Raw genomic sequence first — 23,025 nt, 5'->3', positions numbered from 1 at the left:
AAAACAAAGATTTCAAGTTTTATTCTAACATACAGAAAAAAAAAATTATTGAAGGAAATTGGTAAAAATAATGATCGGATTTAAAAAACAACAACAAAAAAACACTTTTTAAAAATTTTCACTAATAAAAAAATATAAAATTTTGCGCCGTATTAGTAGTGCCTATAACATTACCCTAAAATGTTCCCATGTTTTTTAAAATGTTTGTAATTTGTTTATTGTAGAGTGTCATGAAAACATTTGCCTTCATTTTTGTAACATTAAAGAGACACTAAGCACCATAACCACTTCATCAGGTTGAAGTTTTTATGGTGTGAGCCTGTGAGGAATTTACGAGTGCCGGTTTGCCCCCAAACTATTAAGCAGTTAATACACCGTTTAACAGTCTGAAGCGTCGGAATTGGCGCTGCTGACTGGTTTAGAGCATGTGCCAATCCAAAGATGCCAGATTAAAGCCTCGAACTGGAACGGTAGTTCAGGGGCAGAGCAGACAGGTGCTGGGTTGAAGACTTTGGGGTATAACTGTTCGTTAACAGTTTAACACCTTGTAGTAAGCTGCAGCCCAGAACCTCCTTGCACCATAACTACTTCAATCCAATCAAGTTGCTATTTTGTCCAGAGTGCTCCTTTAATATATTATATTAAGATGCATTTTCAGTGGGACTAATGCCCGAAATTCTAACAAAGCACAAATGACATTGTGTGCTGCATGTTTTGTGGACGTTTGTCATTTTGACTGATGCTCATGTGTGAACTTCTATTGACTTGTGTAGAACAACTAATAGCATAAGGAGACTGGCTACAAGCAGACGGTAATGCATTTTTTGTCCTGCTACTTGAGGGTCATCAGGAATTTAGTAGGAAGCAAAAATGACCCCTGCCTAAGGGAATCTTTGTGACGATATACTTCATTTTTTTTCCTTATTTAAATATGTCCTTAATGGTTCATTTCTCTTTTTATTCGCCCAGGGGAAAAAAAATTAATTAAAAATAATTTCCAAAAAATAAAAAAATCCTAGAGCAAGCCATAACTTTAAACGATGCTCCATTAGCGGGAGACATACAGAAACAGATGGGGATATGAAGATGTTTCATGGGACATTAGTAATGTGTCTGCACAGAATGATTTTGCTCAGTGAGGCAGGGAACATGGCAGCAGATTGTGACCCGAAGCAGAAAGCCATTCGCACGAATCGCCAACGTTCTTGATCGCTATACAAGGGAATTACGGACAACAAAACAGTTTTCATTAGAGCTGCAGAGAGACTCAGAATGGAATGATACGAACGCACAAGATGCTCTCATCAGAACACATTCAAAATGTATTTCTAACACATGCTCAGGGTAAAACAAAAACAAATACAAAAACGTAAAAAGCAAATAAAATACAATAATAAAATATACACATTCTGATTTCTATACCAGATGGTTGTGCAAGAAACTCCCACCTGCAGCTTCATAGAATCTCGATTTATCTGTATACTGGAGACAAGCACAATCTATACACAGACCTTTCTGCTTGCTGATAGAGCACACATTGGAGAAGGGGTTTAAGATGAATTTCAAATTTAAGGTAAAAAAAAAAAAAAGCCAAACTGGAAAAATTCCTTAAATGTCATTTTCACTTTGAATTCTCACTTCAGAGAACACAGAGACGCCATCATATCCTGAGAAATCAATGGTTCAGTTAGAACGTCCTAGATCTCTTAAATCCATTCAAAAACATTTTATTTTACAATTTACACCTTTACCAAAACAAATCATACCACGCAACTTCGTTTTACCAATAGTTCCAGTGCGCAAATATAGCTCTGTTATTCAACTGATGGCTCAGCGCTCCAAAAATTAAGATGGATCATTTTCTCCATCATATAAACTACAGCTTGATCTCTTTTTCTAATTATCTATGCATGGGATGCAACAGAGAACAAGCTTATTTTTTCTTTAAATTGACTCTTAGCAGCAAAAACACCATAACTTAATGAAGTGGATTTGGTGCACAGATGCTGTACCTTTTCTTTGACAGTTTAAAACCTTGCTGTTACCGAGAAACGACAATGTGTACATTTGCCAGAGAAGACGGTTTCATTGGTTACCAGACTAACAGCTGTGAGTTAATATATAATCTATATATATATGATCATCAATCACTGTGAGTAGGGAGAGAAACTGCTGCGCACACACACTGTCCATGTGCTGGATTTAGATCACTTTTAAATGTGTTTTTCTTTGTTTAAAAATAAATTAATGAATGTGATTTTAACCTTCTAGTGTTCCTGTAAGAAAGCCACTCCGGTTATCATATCCTATGCTGCATTTACTGGTTAATGGTCCCCTGTCACTGTCTTTAACATCATCGGAGCTATTAGCCAGTTACCGTATATACTCGAGTATAAGCCGAGTTTTTCAGCCCATTTTTTGGGCTGAAAAACCCCAACTCGGCTTATACTCGAGTCAAGGTCTGTATTATGGCAATTTTCATTGCCATAATACAGACTGGGGGGAGAGGGGGGCTGGCAGGAAGCTGTAACTTACCTTCACCGCAGCTCCTGTCAGCTCCCTTCTCTCTCCTCCGTCCGTGCAGCTCCCAGGTCGGCTTCCTCTGCAACTCTCGCGAGAGCCGCGGGGTCAGAGCGTTGCCACGGGTTACCGTGGCAACGCTCCGCGCGGCCGCGAGAGTTGCAGAGGAAGCCGACCTGGGAGCTGCACGGACGGAGGAGAGAGAAGGGAGCTGACAGGAGCTGCGGTGAAGGTAAGTTACAGCTTCCTGCCAGCCCCCCTCCTACAGCCCATCCACTGGACCACCAGGGAGTCAGAGCCCCCCTCCCTGGCCAGCTAACAGGCAGGGAGGGGGGACGAAAAAATAAAAATATTAATAAAACAAATAATAAGAAAAAAAAATATTACAATAATAATAACAAAAAAATTAATACAATTAATAATAAAATAAATAAATAAATAATTACCTAAATAAATAATAATTACCTATAATTACCTAAAAAAAATAACAAAAAAAAAATATTAAGATAATAATTAAATAATAATTAATAAAATGCCCAACCCCCACCAATGCTCTGCACACACACACACACACACACTGCATTCATACACACACTGCACTGCATTCATTGTATACACACTGCATTCATACACACTGCACTCATACACACACTGCACTGCATTCATTATACACACACTGCACTCATACACACACACTGCACTCACACATACACACTGCATTCATCATTCATTATACACACACTGCACTGCATTCATTATACACACTCCTATACACTGCACTCATATACACACACTGCACTGCATTCATACACACACTGCATTCATACACACACACACTGCACTCATACACACACACACTGCACTCATATACACACACTGCACTCATATACACACTGCACTGCATTCATTATACACACACTGCACTCCATTCATTATATACACACTGCACTCATACACACTGCATACACACACACTGCATTCATTATATACACACGCTGTAAATAAATATTCAGTTAATATATTTTTTTTAGGATCTAATTTTATTTAGAAATTTACCAGTAGCTGCTTCATTTCCCACCCTAGTCTTATACTCGAGTCAATACGTTTTCCCAATTTTTGGGGGTAAAATTAGGGGCCTCGGCTTATATTCGGGTCGGCTTATACTCGAGTATATACGGTAGTCTGCTCTGTGTCACATAACCAGAGAACACCTTGAGAAAGGAATCTTGCCAAAATATTGGTGAGAGAGAGAGAGAGAGAGTGTATGAGAGAGAGAGAGAGAGAGAGAGAGAGAGTGTATGAGAGAGAGAGAGTGTGTATGTGAGAGAGAGAGAGAGTGTGTATGTGAGAGAGAGAGAGAGTGTGTATGTGAGAGAGAGAGATAGAAAGTGTGTGTGAGGGTCTGTCAGTGTGTTTCTTTAGGTGACCAGTCCCCCTCCGATCACATGGGAATGGTGTTTTTACTCATCTTTTCTCCCACACTGTGCCGTTCTTGCTGCAGCTGTCCCCACCTCCATTGTCGGAGATAATCAATGTTGATGATCTCAGCAAAGCCAATGCCATAGGAGACACCAGAACCACTACATTAAGCCCTATTTGATTGAAAAGCATCACAATCAAGGCATCCAAATCTTTGCCTGTGTCGCATGCAAGTCATTGGACACTAGTAATATTTGGAAAGCTTCCCTCTCATTCTTTGAATTTCCTTAGATTTTTATTTTGGCAAGATTTACAGGACTCCGGTACATAACAGTTAATTAGGAAATGCTATAATTTGTTTAAAGAAATACTCAAGGCACCATAACACTATGGCATTTTCTATCCACTACATTCACAGTTTAGTAAATAAAGCAGGTACATTGTACTGACCAAAACAGCTTTAGCTTAAAGGATCACTATACGGTCAGGAACACAAACATGTATTGCTGACCCTATAGTGTTAACTCTACAATCTAGCCCCCCTGGGCCCCTCATGCCTCCATAAATATAGCAAAATCTTACTGCATTCAAGCATGAAGGTGTAACTCTGCATGCTGTTAGACTCAGGAAAAACAAGCAGTCTGCTGACATGTGATAGCCTGATCCAATCCCAGTGCTTCCCCATAGGATTGGCTGAGACTGACAAAGAGGCAGATCAGGGGCAGAGCCAGCATGATTCAAACACAGCCCTGGCCAATCAGCATCACCTCATAGAGATGAATTGAATCAATGAATCTCTATGAGGAAAGTTCAGTGTCTGCATGCAGAGGGAGGAGACACTGAATGTTTGGATGCATTTTAGGCAGCCATGACCCAGGAAGGATCTCTAACAGCCATCTGAGGAGTGGCCAGTGGAGGTATCACTAGGCTGTACTTTAAACACTGCATTTTCTCTGAAAAGAGTGTTTACAGCAAAAAGCCTGAAGGTAATGATTCTACTCACCAGAACAAATTCAATAAGCTGTAGTTGTTCTGGTGATTATAGTGTCCCTTTAATGAAGTAGTTTTATTGTATAGATCATGCCCCTGCAGTCTAACCGCTTAATTCTCTGCCATATTCCTCTTTCGGTTGACACCCCACCCATTATAGGTGCCCTTTTGGAGGAGACCACAGGAAAGCATAGATTAAGGAGAGTCTCTAGAAGCAGTTTAAGCAGTAAGTATTGCAGTTAGCATGTTACAATTAGTGTAGGACCCACCACAATTGGGGCGCTGTGATGGAGTGTTGGGCTTAACACGATACGGTGAAACAAAATCACCTTCTTAGCAAATAAATATGGGGACTCAAAATAACATTGTAAAATGTCAAACTACCACATGATGAATTTCTTGAAATCCCTCCAGTCAGGTAACATGTCTGGTACAGGTGACTTGGATATACACACCTGCATTCCTCCACACGGCTGCCATCTTTCCATTCAGTTCCTGGCAGAGGAGGCTGCCAGAAGCAGATATTTTGGACATGCAATAGAGAACAAAACCGGGTCTAGGGGAGCCAAGCAGATACCACGTCATATTAGACACCTTTCTCCCATCAGGAGTTTAATACTCTGCTTTACTGCATCTGTACTACTACACAAGGCAAGCAATCTCTAATGATCCCGGCGAATTTGTATATATTTTTTTGTTTACTCACCTTTCCACCTACTGCGACATTATCGAGGAGGCATAGCCTCTTCCAATCCAATGTTTGCCTATGGGCATCTGCATCACATAACAGTTTTACTTAGTCCGTGCCACTGACTCGCCTTTAATAGATTTAACCCCAGGGCTCAACTAATCACCATGGCGACTAAGAATGTTGTCCTGGATTTGTCAGCCCGCTCCCTCCATCCCTGTGAAGCTATCTGTGCGCCAGGAGGAAATGAAGGGAGCTGTAATTACTTCCTTCGGGCCACGTAGGGGAATGGTAAGCTGGCAGGGTACTGAGTAAAGACAGCTTTGCTAGCCACCCGCCTCCCGCCCATTCCCATGCGCGACCTTAGCACCGGGAGGAACAGATTGTAGTTTCCTTCACCCCCCCTCCCCCCGGCTTGCATACAGCTGCGGAGATACAGGAGGTGGAGTGTTTACCAGCGGCAGCCCACTCCCATCAGCCACAGCCAGCCCCCCAGTCACCTGCTCCTGCCAAGTCCCACTGGACCCCAGGAAAGGCTCTCTCTTGCACACAAAAGGTAGGAAACAGGTGAGTATATGTCTGTATGTGTATTTGTGTGTAATTATTTATTTATAAAATATTTTACCAGGAAAGATAGGAGATTTCTCTCATTTTCAAGTCAGTCTGTGTTTCTGTGTGTGTAGCTATTTGAGGGTATCAAATAAAAAAAATACTTTGTGAGTGTATTCATATGTGTCGGTCAGTGTGTTTATGTGTCTAAGATTGTTGTGTTTATTAGAGGGCAATTCTCCTCACCGATAAGTGCAACGTTTCGGCTCTATGTAGCCTTAAAATCATGCTTATTTGTCCGTCAGTGTCTGTGTGCGTCAGTCCAGGTGTCTGTGAATGTGTCAGTGAATGTGTTTGGTGAGGTCACGAACAAATGTGACCTCAACAGATGCAAAGCAAATTTGTCAATCCCCAATTTAACCCTGTAATGGAAACATTGTAGTTTCATAAGGTTCATCATAAGGTTCAAAAGGACAGAGACACTGCACCCAGAACACTTTACGGAGATGAAGTGGTCTGGGCGACTTTAGTGTCCAATTAAACTGTTTAATAGTCTCTCTTTCAGCTTACACAGGGACATTGCAGGCCCCTAAAGCGGTTTAACATGCTAAAGTGCTTTATATGTAAAGAGTGTGGAGATTCCAACAGACTTTGGTACTTCTATTAATAAACCTTGTCACACCCCCTGGCTGTCAATCGGATAACCGGTCCTGTTATTTCTCATTGAACTGCATTGGGAAGTCTGTGATTGGACAGCCACACCAATTAATACAGGGGAGGGCACTCAAAACTGAACACATAAGGATTATAATTTAAACACGTGCTCACTATAGAAACATGGTTTTCCTTCTGGGCCAAATAAATACTCTACAAATAATACCATACAGGAGTTTACTATAATAACAACAATATTCATTAGAAAAAAATATTTAACAACAATCCATAAATTCCCTCACAACAATATATATATTCTGTTGAGAAAGGCATTTTGGCCAAACGATTGGGGGATATTGATTTTTTGTTGGTATCAGAATCCTTTATCTGGTATGTAATCCTATTTCCTATATATATATTGAACAATAATGGGTATTGTGAATACCGGTTTATAAATTTTTTTGCTATCCTGAATATATTCTGTTTTTGAGTGAATCTATGGATTATTGCTAATTGGATTTTCTAATAAAGTATTGTTTGTTTGTTTGTTTTTATAATATGCTCCGGTATGGTATAAGTTTGTAGTCTGTGATTGGACACCCTCAGAAAATCTGTGATGGGTTAGAAGAGGAGGGGCTTGTAAAGGCTACAGACAAGATCTTCAACATTTGCAATCTGGTTTTAAATATGCCTCCAATGAAATTAAAAGCATAACTAAATGCATACATGTTTTTACTGGTGGTACATCTACTAAATGGTGTGTGTGTGTGTGTGTGGAATGTCTAAGTAAAGCAGCATTAAAGGGAATCTCCAGTGCCAGGAAAACAATCAGTTTTCCTGGCACTGGAGGGTCTTTCTCCCTCCCACCCCCCAATCCCCGGTTACTGAAGGGATGAAAACCCCTTCAGTCACTTACCTGAGGCAGCGACGATGTCCCTCGTCGCTGTCTCCGTCGGCCGGTGGGCGAGACTGATCCCGCCCACCGGCCGAGGAGACCTAATGCGCATGCGCGGCAATGCCGCGCATGTGCATTAGCGCTCCCCATAGGAAAGCATTGAAAAAGAATTTCAATGCTTTCCTATAGGGGGAAACGAGCGACGCTGGAGGTCCTCACACAGCGTGAGGACGTCCAGCGACGCTCTAGCAAAGGAAATCTTTGCTAGAATCCAGGAAGTTCCCTCTAGTGGCTGTCTAGTAGACAGCCACTAGAGGTGGAGTTAACCCTGCAAAGTAATTATTGCAGTTTATAGAAAACTTGCAGGGTTAGGAGTAGTGAGAGTTGACACCCAGACCACTCCAATGGGCAGAAGAGGTCTGGGTGCCTGGAGTGTCCCTTTAATATTCTCCTCCCATGGTAAAATTAAACCAGGACCCACTAACACTGGGCTTGACCAGGCATAGCCCACACAATGTGACCAAATCATCAGAATTCAATTTGAGATGAATGATTTTACATTGCCTTGAAAGATATGAAATTGTGTATTTCAGGTTTGTGTGCACATTCAGAAGATGCCAGTGAGTTGCATCTGCAAATCCACAGATGAAGAACTACCTTTAAACATTTACGTGGGAGCTCAAGGATTCTTTCACCAAAATATCCAAGACTCACATTGTGTGTTTTAATACATTTTAGCACTTACTTGGATATTCTTTTCACAGTCTGTTTGGTGATGGAGCATCAGCTCACTCTCAAGCAGGAATCTTTTGCCACATTTATCACAAATCCTCATGCGGCTGTGAGTTACGTTCATGTGTTTTTCCAGGTACCACCTATTGTTGAACACTCTAGGGCACTTCTTGCAGGGGAAGTGCTGTTTCTCCTCAAATTTAACCTTTTGTCCCAAACCATCCTGTCCTTTCTTTTTCCTCCTTCCACCACCTCCCGACCCTCTTTGATTGCGTGTTCCTTTTGCACCTCTACTTAACTTGGTGGACTTAGTTTCACTTGGTGACTTGCTCCCCTCAGCTGGGGAGTTTTCATCTTTGGCCAACTCTGTTGCTTCATCCTCCTCTTCGTCATCATCATTGTCCTTTTCCTCCTCCTGCGGCTCTTCAATATCCTCTTCGCTTGGCAAGATATCATCCTCCTCATCTTCCAACATATCCAGAAAGTCATCCTCTTCTTCAATCCCGCCCTCCTCTTCTTCGTTTTCATCATCTCCATCACCTTCTGAACCTCGCTCATCACCATCTGATTGGTCGACGACAGTCACAGCCTCAGAGGAAGCCTTGCCATCGGTCCCCTTGGAGACGTTTAGAGTCTGATTATTTAAATTGACCTCTACAATGATCTGCTCTCTATTGTAAGATTCCTGACTGTCCATGTCCTCCTCAGAATCTGCCCCTTCTATTTTACAGATCCTCGTCCCACTTCTGTCCTCGTCTTTGTAATACTGCTTCGGTGACTCAGCATTGTTGTGCCCTTTACTCACATTGTCTTCCACTCTAACAGAGTAAGGGTCATTTCCCTCTCGAGCATAAATTTTGGTTGGAGGCGCATCCACCTCTTGCTTTATCTCCCGATAGAACTGCGGTGGCATTACTGTATTAGTATCATTCCTAGTTTCCTCTGTGTCCATGATCTCATTAGCCAGTGACAGGTTTAATGACCTGCTGTGAATCAAATCCTGACATGATGTTACGATTTCATTCATCTGCAATACTGCAGCAGCATTCAACACATCCTGCACATTGCAGCCATTGACCAGCAATTTGGAAGTGTAGATGAAGTTTAGAATCTGCTGAAAGCCTTGTGATGTCAAGGCTTCGAGAGACAGTTCCACCCTCTGCAACTGTTTGTTCTGGGTGAAGAGAGAGTGAAAAAACTGGCTGTAGGCAGCAAGCACCCCTTTGTGAGCAGGAAACGTGCTCTTCTGCTGCACCAGTACAATGTCCACATCGCAGAGGTCTGGTTGAAATAGGCGCTGCTCATTGAGTCTGTCCATGAGACATGTGAAATGAAGGGCGACATCCTCCACCAGAGAATACTCAGTGGAAGGGTAGTCTGTTGTCTTCTCAACTATCAACTGCAGAAAAGAAAGAAGAAGAAAAAATAAGTTCAAAGAACAGATCCTGTTTTGCTTTAACCTGCACCACCCAGACCCAAACACAAGAATAACAATGCCTCATTATACCCACAAAAACCTATGTACACATTGGGGTGACTTTATTTCATCCCCCATACCAAGAGCTAAAAGTGACACTGACGTTACAGAATAATATCTCAGAACAATTACAAATATCTATAAACGAGAACGATGGATCCACTACATCACCAATTCCACCTACCCATGGACATGAAGAACAGCCCCTCTGAAATTGTTTTCTAAGAGAAATTAAAGGCAAGTGCAGAGACAGAGTATTTGCTATTTTATAGACCAGGGGTAAGCAAGCTTTGGTACTCCAGATATTGTGGATTACATCCCCCTTGATGCTTTGCCAGCATTATTGCTGTGAAAGCAGTGAGCATTGGAAAGAAGTAATCCACATCTGAAGTGCTGAAGATTGCTCGATGTGGTGTCCTCGCACCCAGTACTCTATCTCGTGTAAAAGTGGGCATGTTTGCCAGCAAGTAGCCTCCTTTATATGGATGTTTGGCCACAGAAAGACTTTGCTTTGGGTCCTGTCCTAAAATACACTGCAACTATTCCTAACACTTTAAAGACCATACCTTAAAGAATATAAACTCTCCTCAGCTGATCATAAACTTCTGAAACCTTCTGTAAGAGTTAGCCCCCACACACACCTGCCGTCCAGGCTTGTTAAATTCTACTTTCTCACACTAAATATACAGGTTTTATCTTGCTGTAATGTGGTAAGACAGACACTTATTCACTTAGTTTTTTAACCGCATAGGAAATGAGATGGTAACGATCATCACATAGCACATAAAAGTATGATTAAATAATTAGCACGATTAACATTAAAGTTTTATAAAAAATAAAAAAGACAAACAAACAAAAAAAAAAAACGGGTGACTGATGTGGAGCTCTATGATAGTATTATGAAACACAAGGGGAGATTTTTAGTCTTCAGCACCAACACAACTTAAGTTGTGATTGAGGGGGCTACTTTTATGCTAGAAGGCCGCCAACTGATCGATAGCCTACCAGGGGTGCCCAGCTTAGAGGCTTACTGATTGAATACTTAGACTGAAATTTTTAGTGTTCTTCCCCCACCTCCCCTGTCCCACTGCGTTCCTCCCCCACCTCCCCTGTCCCACTTCAGCAGCCGGAATTTAGGTGCATCCCTAGTTTGGGCTAATTTGTTTAGAATCTAGGAGACAGTTTTTTTTTTTTTTTAAATCAAAATTTTAAAGTTTAATTTATATAAAAAAAAAAAAAAAAAAAAAAAAGCAATTCTTAAGGGACACTATAGACACCAGAACCACGACAGCTTAATGTAGTTGTTCTGATGTCTACAGCTTGTAACTGCAGACTATTCAATGTAAACACTGCCCTTTACATTGCTGCTTAGTAACAGTCACTCAGATGGCTTCCTACATTCAGCATTTCCACACTCTGTACGGAGGCTCTGAATGTTCTTCATAGAGATCCATTGATTCAATGCATCTCTATAATGCGATGCTGATAGGCGCATTGTTTTGCTGCGCTTGCGCAATATCCTCCCTTAGTTGAGATTATTATGACTGACCAGCCATGAAACGGGGACGGCGTGGGGAAAATGGCGAGTAAAAACAACTTTTTAAGACCAGTCTGGCCTGGGATTCGCCGGGCCTAGCTCCCGGCAAGTGAGAGCTATTACGAGCTTCTATTAGGTCTCCTGAGTGAAGTTCTGCAGTGCAGAGACACATATATGGGTGAGAACATGAGTTTATCACGCTCAGCCAACATGCAAAGCCCAGTGAAGAGCACTTCTGGCTCTGTCCAGCTAAACCTATGTTAACAAAAGAAAAAAAAAATCAAACCACTCCAATATGGTTCAACTATTCAAGTTGGCCGATGTCTGGGCACTCATTTCACCATAACCATTACGTAACACGGTAAAAGTTATAATGCTTGGAGTGTTCCTTTAAATGCACTTGGTTTTGGCACCATAGTCATACTTTAAGCAAAACAAATAGTTCTGCCGCATTCAGCAGTATAACCCGCCACTCCGGTAGCTAACTCTGTTCTTCTTTAAAACACCTTCCTGATTGCACATGCACAGACAATAGCAAATCACCATGAGCTGTAAAATAGCTCAATCCCACAACCAATCACGTCTTCATATTATCCGCCACCTGTTATACAGATGAGGACAGTGCCCACTGGCTCTGTGCACCATAATTACAACCATGAGTTCTGGTGGTTCTAGTTCTAACAGGGCCCCTTTAAGCATCATTTATAAAATAAATCATTTAATTGAAAAATGTAAAAAAAAAAAAAAAAGTGCAGTTTTTTTCCTATTATGTTTTGAAATTTTTGTAACTAGTCTGCATGGCATTTTTATGGAACATTGACTATAATTATGCACAGTGAATAAAAACAAGAAACTCTAACGTTGCGCTAATAAGCAGGCGCGTCTGTGCCCCGTCCAGCAGGTCAGAAGTTACACAATGGATGCCATTCATCAAAACTTCCGCAAGAAAAAATATTCATGGCCGACCTCGATTGGAATTAAAATTTTCTGGGCGAGAGCAGCTTTGGCAACCAGTAAAATTTAAAATGTATGTATAATATATCTCACACTGTAGTGCATACTAACATGATCAATATGCATGCATTTTAAAGTCACTGCAGGATTCATAGAACCCAGAACTACGTTACATAACGGGGATTTATTATGAAGAGTGCGAAAAAAGGTTTGCACATACCTCATGAGGGCATTAACAATGATCATTAGACTACAAAGAAGCCACTGATGTGTGTCAGTCCATGGGAAAGATACTTATTTGAAGCTCTCCTTCTTTATGATAAGAAAGGTCTTCAGATTCTGGAGCTTCAGCCACCAAGAATCCACATATATATTTGTAAATGCTCACCATTGAAAAACAGAGGCTTATGGAGGATCCTGCAAGATCTTTCAAAGAACTCGACTCGCAATGCGGTCTTTATTCCACAGCTGATGCTAGCAATGATTAATTACAAATCACAAAAGACACAGATTCCATGATCACGTCTTGAGAACATCAGCACTACCTATAAGCATGTCTAGAAGAAGATTTAGATTTCGCGAGAGTCCCAATTCTTTTGGTGTCCCACTTCCGGAAATATCAAAATCGCATCATTAAAGTCACGCTGCAAAGTGATTACTGGGCACCGACGCGATTCAGTGGCGCCCTGCCTGGGCACCGACGCGATTCAGTGGCGCCTTATCCAGAGTGGCTGCCATGGCCCTTTTTCGGCTGTCCTCTCCATATCCCTGTATATAATACATAGCAGTGCCCAGCCATGCTAGTTCACATTGCCATCTGAGAGGAGCCTTTCATTAGGCTTCACTAGTGGCAATGCTGTGCCCATACTCATTCTTGTAGGTAAGTGATGCATTAATGTTGCTCACTTTGTTTCTGCTATTTCCACAGTAATTTGGCATTTTATAAATTAACCTTTACTAATTCTCAATAGGTCCACCTCCCCATATGCACACTGCTTGCTGACTCATAACTACAGCTAAGTCAGCACAAATTAAGACTCCAGTGTCCTATATTCTTCGCTTGGATCCCGGAGGGCCAGACAGGAACATTATTTAAAAGCTTTCACGTCTACTCTCCTTTGTGTCTGTGGAAGAATTAAACGACAGCCTTCATACGTTTCTCCTTTGTCTACTGTGTGGACAAAACCATTAATCAGCCAGGCCGCTACCTTGACACACACACCTTCCCTAATGAATATACTACACACCACTGGCTCGATCTAATGATCCCTTTAGAATACTCCATCTCTAAAACAAGGTCACAGGAATCCTCTGCAAAGTTAAAGAACAACAGTCATACAGACTCTGCACAATCAACTTAACGGAGAATTAAAAACGGAACAGAAGACAAATTGTTAACCTGTCTAAAGATGCAATATTATGGCTTCAAACTTTTACCTATATGTAAGTGTCAGTCATTATTAGCTCTGCAGATGCTTGTAAACCACAAATCCCATGATGCAAGTTGTTAGGCTGACAAAGTGTTATCGAAAAGCAGTTCTAAAACACCCACATTGATGTCCATAACCTATATGCTGGTGGGGCAGTTCAATTGGTTAAAAGGAGCAGGTTTTGAAGCTGGACAAGCCGACCTCAAGGCTGACTCGGTCTTTCATCCTCCTGATGTCAATAAAATGCGTATAATTAAATTGAGTAACAGAAACATCTATTAATCATCTTCCATTCAATTAAATCTGAGCACCAGCTATGCATTTTGCGTCCCCTTGGGATAGATTAGATCGACTTATGCATGGTACATTTAAAGACGTTTCACAGACAAACCGGAGAAGATGAAATTGTTCTGGTTTACCAAGTGATCATCAGAAATCAGAATAGAGAAAAAGGCTTAAAAACATGCAGTCAAAAGAAGCAGCTCTCCTACTAACCTTCTACTGGATTATTACAAGTTTTCTAAACTGCCTGGAGAGGGGTCCGTCCAATCACTAAGATTACTAAATAGAATCCTTGCCTTAGGGGTCATTTCGGCTGAGGGAATGGAGAGGTAATTCCATAACAGCTAGGGATTGTCACGGCTCACAGCTGCACGTTGTCGCACCTGATCGTTGTGCCCACACTAAAAGGTTTAGGAGCTTACCTGTTCAGCAGCAAGCCGGGAGCCGACCCCGCTGGGGCGTCCGTCCCCTTCACACGCGGGATCCAAAATGGCGCCGACCACAAGGTCGCAGCCATTTGTAGCTCCGCCTCCAAAGGTCACGCGAGCGTGCATGCAACGTTGTGGTTTCTGTTCCTGGTTCCCGAGAGTGCGTTTTCTTGTCCTTCTTAATGATATTGCCAGTATTCTGACTTTGGCTATTTATGACTTTTCTGATCTCTGGTTTACCCGACTTGGCTTTCTTATCAATCTTGTGTATTTCTGGCTTCCTTGCCCATTCTCTGTCTTTCAACGTATTAATCTGGCCATTCTAAGGACCGGTTTACGTTCTATTTAGATGTTAATAAGCCATTGATATCCATTTCCAAGATCGCGGAGGTCATCGTAGGCAGTGGCCAACTGCAGAGGAGCAATCCCAGTACTGGAAACAAGGTGAGCTATCTCATGTAAACTTTCAAAAAAATTATAACCAAAGGGGGTAAACTGAAGGGGGCAGATAGTCCTGAGCTAACAGTTATTTTTGGGACTATAGGTTCCAGTTAATACTTTGTAAGGCAACAGCGAGCTGCATGGGTTGTTGGCCAACAATATAGACAAACTCCAGGGATGATTAACTGGTAGCAAGCCAGCTATAAAACTGCACGTCCCATGATCCTCAGCCAAATAACTATTTACAGGGTCTAATAATACATTTATAAAGATATGTTTCCATGTACATCCATGGGAAAAAAAGTACACACTCTTTGAATTCTATGGTTCCTGCTATGGGACAGATGATTATTATGTCCGGATATGTAAAAACCCAGAATTCAAAGAGGGTGTACTTTCTTTTACCATGACGGTATCTGATCTGGAATCAAAGAAAAAAAAAATATTCACTAAACGTGGCATTAGTGGAGAGTTGCACATTTAGTTCACCATAGCCGGACCTGAAAAATAAATGACTAGTAGGACTTAACTTTGCCGTGTTCTTTGTCAAGTCTACTCAACTCCCAATTTAGGTCGAGATTTAATAAGATTTTAAGATTGATTTAATATTTAGAAAATCATTTTTATATATTGCAATATCTATTAAAGATTTTATATTTTATTAATTTTCAAAACGTTTATTCAAAAATATTAAATTAAGACCTAAAAAAAAAGAATCATGATTTTAAGAGAAAAAAAAAATAAAATAAAGTAAATTATGCCCACTAAGGTAATCCCAGTTTTTTTTTGTTTTTTTTTTAGCTGTTTTTTTTAGCTGTCCGGAGCTCCATCACAAACATGGGAATACCTTCCCTGGTGAAGATTAGATAGGGGTCGGGTTAGAAAGCAGAGGTCAGCAGCTGTGGTTACGAAAGACCCCGAATGGATTCTGCTCTTTGTTTGCAAAACACTAGATGGGTGCGGACATAATCCCAGCATCTAAGGCTCTGCATTCCTTTTTAAAGGGATAATGGGCAGCTCCTGCATATTATCTCACATTTCACAGGTGCTGCTAGCAATACCTGCTTATGAACAGAGTCGCTATGGGATCATGGTCATTTCTGTGTTCCATTCATGCAATAATGTATATTTAACCCCTTAAGGACCAAACTTTCGGAATAAAAGGGAATCATGACATGTCACACACGTCATGTGTCCTTAAGGGGTTAAAGGGACTCTCCAGGCAGAGTCTTTTACTCACCTCGTTCCAGCGCCGGGAGCCGTGTGATGCCGCGCCCCCTATTTCGTCAAAATGACGAAATAGGCGGGCGCGAGCAGGGAGCAATCAGACGCTTCCATTTCTTTGCCCGCCCCCCTCCTCTGCTGACAGGCTGGAGAGAGAAGGCGCGCACACAGTGCCTTCTCTCTCCTGCACACGTCAGACGTATTTTAATATGGCTGACGTGTACAGGGCCTTTTTAGGGCCATACACGATAGGAAGTCCCTCTGGTGGCCGCCTGAGTGACGCCCACTGGAGGTATTCCTATCAATCAATGTAAACACTGTATTTTCTCTGAAAATACAGTGTTTACATTAGATTGCCTGCATGGAGCTATAGATCATACCTGAACAAATACATTAAGCTGTAGTTGTTCAGGTGACTATAGTGTCCCTTTAACCAGAAAAGTTATGTCTAGATTGACTCCAATTTTCAATTACGCCCTGGGATCTCACCCCAAAAACAAGGAGCACCCTGTTTTAGAACAGGTTTGACTTCTTGACTGAAGTCCACTGGCTGCAGCCCTACATGTCCTTTCAGCTAACAGGTGATGCGGAAGCTCCAGCACGGCAGGGCTCTGCCCAGACAGAGATTCTGGCTCTCTTTTAGGCTGTAGTTCAGCCGGGGAACTTCTGCAAACCAACCTGAGGTAAAAAGTCAAATCATTCTAAGATGCAGGCTGTAGTGGTTATGGTGCAAGCAAGTGTTCCTTTAAAACAAAGTTTCCTAAACACAGAATCTTTATGAAATATTAAGACAGCATTGGAATTCCACATCAAGTGGCTCTGACAACTTTGGGTGTTTTTTCATAATTTGTAAAGACACCTTGAGGCGATATCCCCACTCAAGGTACAGGGCACCGAGGTGAAGCTGAAGTCGAATATCCTTAAATGAAACTCTCCAATGGGGGCATCAGCAACTTTCATCTTCATCTCCTGGCACTACATCCAGCAAGCGCCACGTCAATGTTTCACAATCGCACAATAGAGAGATCTATGACAAATTAGACAGGATTTTCTATAGACCTGCTATCGCAATACACAAGAAGATAATCTGCCTTTTTGTCAGGTTCGGTCAACTTCAGTCCTGACCATAAGTTGAGGTTTTCCACACTTTGCCTTACGACATCTTTTCGTTGCGTTGGAATGTTAGTGAAATTCCAACGTAGTCAAGCTGAACCATCATAAAAAGTTTAACTTTCCAAAATACTGAGAAATACTAATACCATAGCAAAACTGATTTAATTGCCAACACAGTCTAAAGATAGCATTTGATTAGACACAAAAATGCTGCTATGAAGAGCTCCTTGTTTTCAGTAGAATGGCTTTGTTTCAATTTCTACTCATTTTTTTTAGTTCAAAAAATGTGTCATTTTCAAGTTATTATTAAAGAAAAAGGAAAAAGTTACTGTTGGCTTTTCTGAATACTTGCCTCCCCCTTCTCATTTTAACATTACTGGAAACAATCAATACAAATTCATATTTTGAAATTGCAACCAGCAAAAAGGTAAACTATCCACACGTACATACATCTAAAGCAGGCCTCTCCCTTTTAGAGCCTTTACGTTGCAGAGGACCCCCTTTAACATTGCCCATAATACAAAGCACACAGACAGTGATTTCAATGAATCTCCAACACAGTGTTTATAATATTTCCAATCACCTTACTGCAGTGTTCAAAGGACGTTAATGGCACAGTCCCTTCAATTTTTGGTTTTCACTGATGTGAAATTGAGGTTATAGGCACCCACAGCTTACCTACTCATCCGAGACATTACCTGGGCAAGTCCTATATTCCTCACTGGGTTTCCAAAGTCATTTAGACAAATGGTTTTTTTTGTGGGATGGATAACTTTCTCGTATGATGTACCAAGCAGTGGGTCAGAAATCAGTTCTAGAAGAATTCTCCCCACCCCCCCGAAAACAGTTCGACATAAAACAGTTATTGCACCTGCAGTCTTCATACACAATTGCAACTGTGGTTATGCTGCTTGGGGTTCTTTAACCTCTTCATTACAAGGTGACAGATTAGGAATATCATAAACGTATCGTATTTGCATATGCCTGGTAAGTAAGAGGTTAAAACTGGGCACATTTGAGGTAAAATAAAAAATAAAAATAGTAAAATTTTCATGTGATCAACATAATCGAGCCACTATGAAATCCTAGCAGCCAATGTATTAAGATATATGGAGGAAAAGAGGGGTTATCTGTCTCTAAAGTACAAACTATGCAAAAGTTTCATAATAAAAAGAGTGTAAACATGAATTGTCTAAAAAAAAAAAAATTGTATCTGAACAGCTGGAGGGCCAGGTGTGGCACCCCCCTTAGCACGTGTCATCATGATTGTCCACTGTAAAGAAACTATATGGCACAAACTATTATCGATAATGTGGAAACATATTCTGAGGCGCTGTATACAGAAATGAGACAAGAATCGCTGTGTTTATCTGACTTACAATCAGAAAATAAAAATGATCTATCCGCACAGCAGTTAATTACATTTACTTCGCAGTTTGCAAATAAATTATTTGGAAAGGATTGGCCCAAAAAAGTTTGAAAAGCCCGGGACATTTAAAAGGAGGCTCCTGCAACAATCCCACCTATTACAGTGATATTCCACGTTGGCTTCATATAATGCATGTGTCAATCCAGGAATTTAAACAGCCATAAAAAGAATGTGGGAATTATTAAATTCAGAACTGATAATGCAAAAATATTAGAAAAGAAGATTGCATAATTAAACACACTTGATATCAACGAGGAGATTGTGTTTTTCCCTGTGATATATGCCAGTTTGCCCACAATTAGTGGGAGTTACACTCCCAATGAGCAGTTGCCAGCTGAAATCGTTATAGCATTCTATAACTCCCACTAATTTTGAACAGCTCGGAGACAAGCACATCTCCCTCCCACAATACCCCAACACTACCCTAAACATGTCTTGTAATAGAAGAGACCTAGAACGGCGAAATATAAACTCAGCAGAATAGGACTGGGCTTTCCTAATTATTACTTTAATTCTGCAGCATTACATAGCAGAAATTGCCAAATGAATCAGTCAACAGAAATAAGGGGGGAGGACCGGCCTGCTCAAACAAGCTTACAATCTAGGAGGCGTCTGAATAATGAAAAACACCAACAAACAAAAAACCCTAAACACACAGACACTACACTAAAGCATAGGATGATTTTACAGAACTGCACAGAGTAGAGGCCTGTAAAATAAAAGTAGATTTATTATTAAAGGCCCCGCACACACACAAACTGCAAGTCGACCCTATGCCACATTTACAAAAGGACCCCTTGATGGCAGAGTCTCTGCAGCCAGTGGAAAGTTACTGTCGTTGGTGGGCGGAACCGCTTAATGTGCATTTAACATCCAGCAGCAATAAGAAAAACCCACTGGCTGCAAGACTAATGCACAGCTGTGAATTCCCCCTGCACTGTATAAATATTTGGTTTTAAGGAGGTCGTGTCACAGCTGCATGGACCTGTGGGTGTGTGTCGTACCACACTGTACATGCAAATGCAGACATGCACGCCACTTTCACTGCCTCATAAATTATGTAGCTGCAAACACTGGTGCAGGAGTTTACAGAGCGAGGAAGTTGGACGAAGCACACAGAATACTTTCACTGACTGCAAATAATTACAATTATTTAGGGTTCTCCAAACTCTGGTCCTCCAGGTATTGCTGAACTACAACTCCCATGATTCATTGAATGAAATGAGTAGTCAAAGAATCATGGGAGTTGTAGTTCAGCAACATCTGGAAAAAATACATCCATGAACTTCTTGGCTGCAGTAAGGTCTAGGATGCAGTGAAAATAGATTGCAAGCCTAAACGGTTCCATGTACAATGCTGGTGAGCAGGGAAAGTATCAATGGGATCCCATACTGCTATTACTCACAACTCCTACTATGCACAGCCATTAGGCTAGGGATGATGGGACTTGAAGGCAGTCAACAACTAAAGCACAAAAAAAGGTCATTTGTGACGTACATTATACCATACATTGCTTGCATAAAATTACGGCTGCTGATTAGAAGGAAATACTGCTCTCTTATTGGTCTGTGAATGTGCTGTGCATGCATTCACAAACCAAGAAGAAAAATATAACTGTGTCGATAATCAGTACCTGACACTGAAAATGATCTCCCACAGAAGAATGTGTCAAATGCAACATCATTCTAATGCAAGCTACAGATCTTTAGAGACACTTCCCTCCTTTTTTTTTTTTTTGCAAACAGAACAATACAGGAGATCCCAGTCCTGCAAGATATAAACACACCGGCATGCTTCCCTAGTGCTATCCAGACCAGGCCTAACTCTCTCCCAGCACCCCCCCCCCGCCTCACCCTGTGTGCTTTTTGGCTATCCTGACAATGCCATCGAATGGTACCACTGTCTGTAAGGTTATCTTGACTTTGCCATTTGATGGCCACCGTGGAGCTCCTGTATGCCCTGATTCTGCCATCTGATGGTATCCTGGTATCTGACACCCACATCCTTATGCCCTGCCATCTGATGTCCCTTGTATGCCCTGCCTGTGTATACTGGTCCTGCCATCTGATGTCCCTTGTATGCCCTGCCTGTGTATACTGGTCCTGCCATCTGATGTCCCTTGTATGCCCTGCCTGTGTATACTGGCCCTGCCATCTGATGTCCCTTGTATGCCCTGCCTGTGTATACTGGTCCTGCCATCTGATGTCCCTTGTATGCCCTGCCTGTGTATACTGGTCCTGCCATCTGATGTCCCTTGTATGCCCTGCCTGTGTATACTGGTCCTGCCATCTGATGTCCCTTGTATGCCCTGCCTGTGTATACTGGTCCAGCCATCCGATGTCCCTTGTATGCCCTGCCTGTGTATACTGGTCCTGCCATCTGATGTCCCTTGTATGCCCTGCCTGTGTATACTGGTCCTGACATCTGATGTCCCTTGTATGCCCTGCCTGTGTATACTGGTCCTGCCATCTGATGTCCCTTGTATGCCCTGCCTGTGTATACTGGCCCTGCCATCTGATGTCCCTTGTATGCCCTGCCTGTGTATACTGGCCCTGCCATCTGATGTCCCTTATATGCCCTGCCTGTGTATACTGGTCCTGCCATCTGATGTCCCTTATATGCCCTGCCTGTGTATACTGGTCCTGCCATCTGATGTCCCTTGTATGCCCTGCCTGTGTATACTGGTCCTGCCATGTGACGCCCCCTGAAGCCCTTGTATTCACTACCTGTCTGTGCTGATCCTGTCATCTGATTGTACCCTGTCTGTCTCTCCTGACCCTGGGGGTCCATGTATGCCCTTTTTCTGTATACCGATCCTGCCATTAGATGCCTATCCTTAATGCCATGCCTGTCTATGCTAATCCTGCCACCTGATGATGCCCTGATGCCCTACCTGCATGGATGATCTATTCCTGTTATTTGATACCCTCATTGGAAGATTTCTGACCTCTGCATGCTTAGGCCAGATCCTGCCATCTGATACCCCCATGGAGGCTCTGCCCAGGCCTCCCACTGCCATTTTATGTTCCCCCAGAATCCACTGCTCTGGCCAGCCAGACATCTGATGTCCCTTGAAGCCCCTGCCAGCTAGGCCTGCCACTGTAGCCCAGATCTACCATCTAATGCCTCCCTTCCATCTCAGGCCTGCCCAAAACCATCTGATACCCCCTGCAATTGCATGCCTGCCCCTGCCATTCCATGCCTGCCCCTTTTATATGATGCCCAGTACCCCAGGCCTGCCACTGCCATCTGATACCCCCTGCAATTGCATGCCTGCCCCTTTTATATGATGCCCAGTACCCCAGGCCTGCCCCTGCCATCTGATGCCCAGTACCCCAGGCCTGCCCCTGCCATCTGATGCCCAGTACCCCAGGCCTGCCCCTGCCATCTGATGCCCAGTACCCCAGGCCTGCCCCTGCCATCTGATGCCCAGTACCCCAGGCCTGCCCCTGCCATCTGATACCCCCTGCAAGTCCAGGCCTGCCCCTTTTATATGATACCCAGTACCTCAGACCAGCTCCTGACCCCCCTGCCTGTCCAGGCCCGGCCCCCTGGCTGTACCCCTGCCATTGATGCCCCATGCCTGTCCCCAGCCCCTGATCCCCCTGCCTTTCCCCCAGCCCCTGATCCCCCTGCCTTTCCCCCAGCCCCTGATCCCCCTGCCTTTCCCCCAGCCAATGCCATTGATCGCCCCCTGCCTGTCCCCCAGCCCCTGATCTCCCCCTGCCTGTCCCCCAGCCCCTGATCCCCCCCTGCCTGTCCCCCAGCTCCTGCCATTGATCCCCCCCCTGGCTGTCCCCCAGCCCCTGCCATTGACCCCCCCCTGGCTGCCCAGGCCCGGCCCCTGGCTGCGGATGTCGGTTACCATTTTGTCGCCGTGCCGCTGTGTGGAAGGTGCTGCTCCGGTTCCTGCCCGGGGGGTTACTGTCCATGTATCCGCTGTGCATGCCCCCGCCCGCCGCTCCCTCTCATTGTCCTACATGCTCCGTGTCTCCGCAGCCAGCGCCATGTTCACTCCCGGCCGGGGGCAGGAGGAGGGGGAGGGGGCCTGGGGCTCAGGGCCGCCCATTGGCTGAGCCGGGGTCACGTGATCCGAGAGCCCACTCCCCCTCCCTGCTCCATAGACACAAAGTGAGGGAGGGGGGATCCAGGGGGGAAGGGGTGCAGCAGGGGGGATCCAGGAGGGGAGCATGGGGAAACTAGGAGGTGCAGCAGGGGGGATCCAGGAAGGGAGCATGGGGGAACCAGGGGGATCCAGGAGGG

General features: G+C 43.1%; 1 protein-coding gene across 2 annotated transcripts in view; it reads right to left on the bottom strand.

Moving 5' to 3' along the window:
* ZBTB47 (zinc finger and BTB domain containing 47) overlaps positions 1 to 22,795 on the bottom strand; it is a 35,422-nt gene extending 12,627 nt beyond the window's left edge. For both annotated transcript variants that reach the window (XM_063452787.1, XM_063452788.1), the window contains exons 1-2: positions 22,628 to 22,795; positions 8,461 to 9,846 (exon numbers count right to left, since the gene is read on the bottom strand). In XM_063452787.1, coding sequence (XP_063308857.1) covers positions 8,461 to 9,846; positions 22,628 to 22,630 — 1,389 coding nt within the window. In that variant the 5' untranslated portion in view covers positions 22,631 to 22,795. The remainder of the gene's footprint in view (positions 1 to 8,460; positions 9,847 to 22,627) is intronic.
* Positions 22,796 to 23,025: the final 230 nt, after the last annotated feature.

The sequence above is a fragment of the Pelobates fuscus genome, chromosome 4, assembly GCF_036172605.1.
Source record: "Pelobates fuscus isolate aPelFus1 chromosome 4, aPelFus1.pri, whole genome shotgun sequence".
Lineage (NCBI taxonomy): Eukaryota > Metazoa > Chordata > Amphibia > Anura > Pelobatidae > Pelobates > Pelobates fuscus.
Note: the sequence above shows the minus strand (reverse complement) of the source record. Positions and strands in the feature narration are given on the sequence as shown.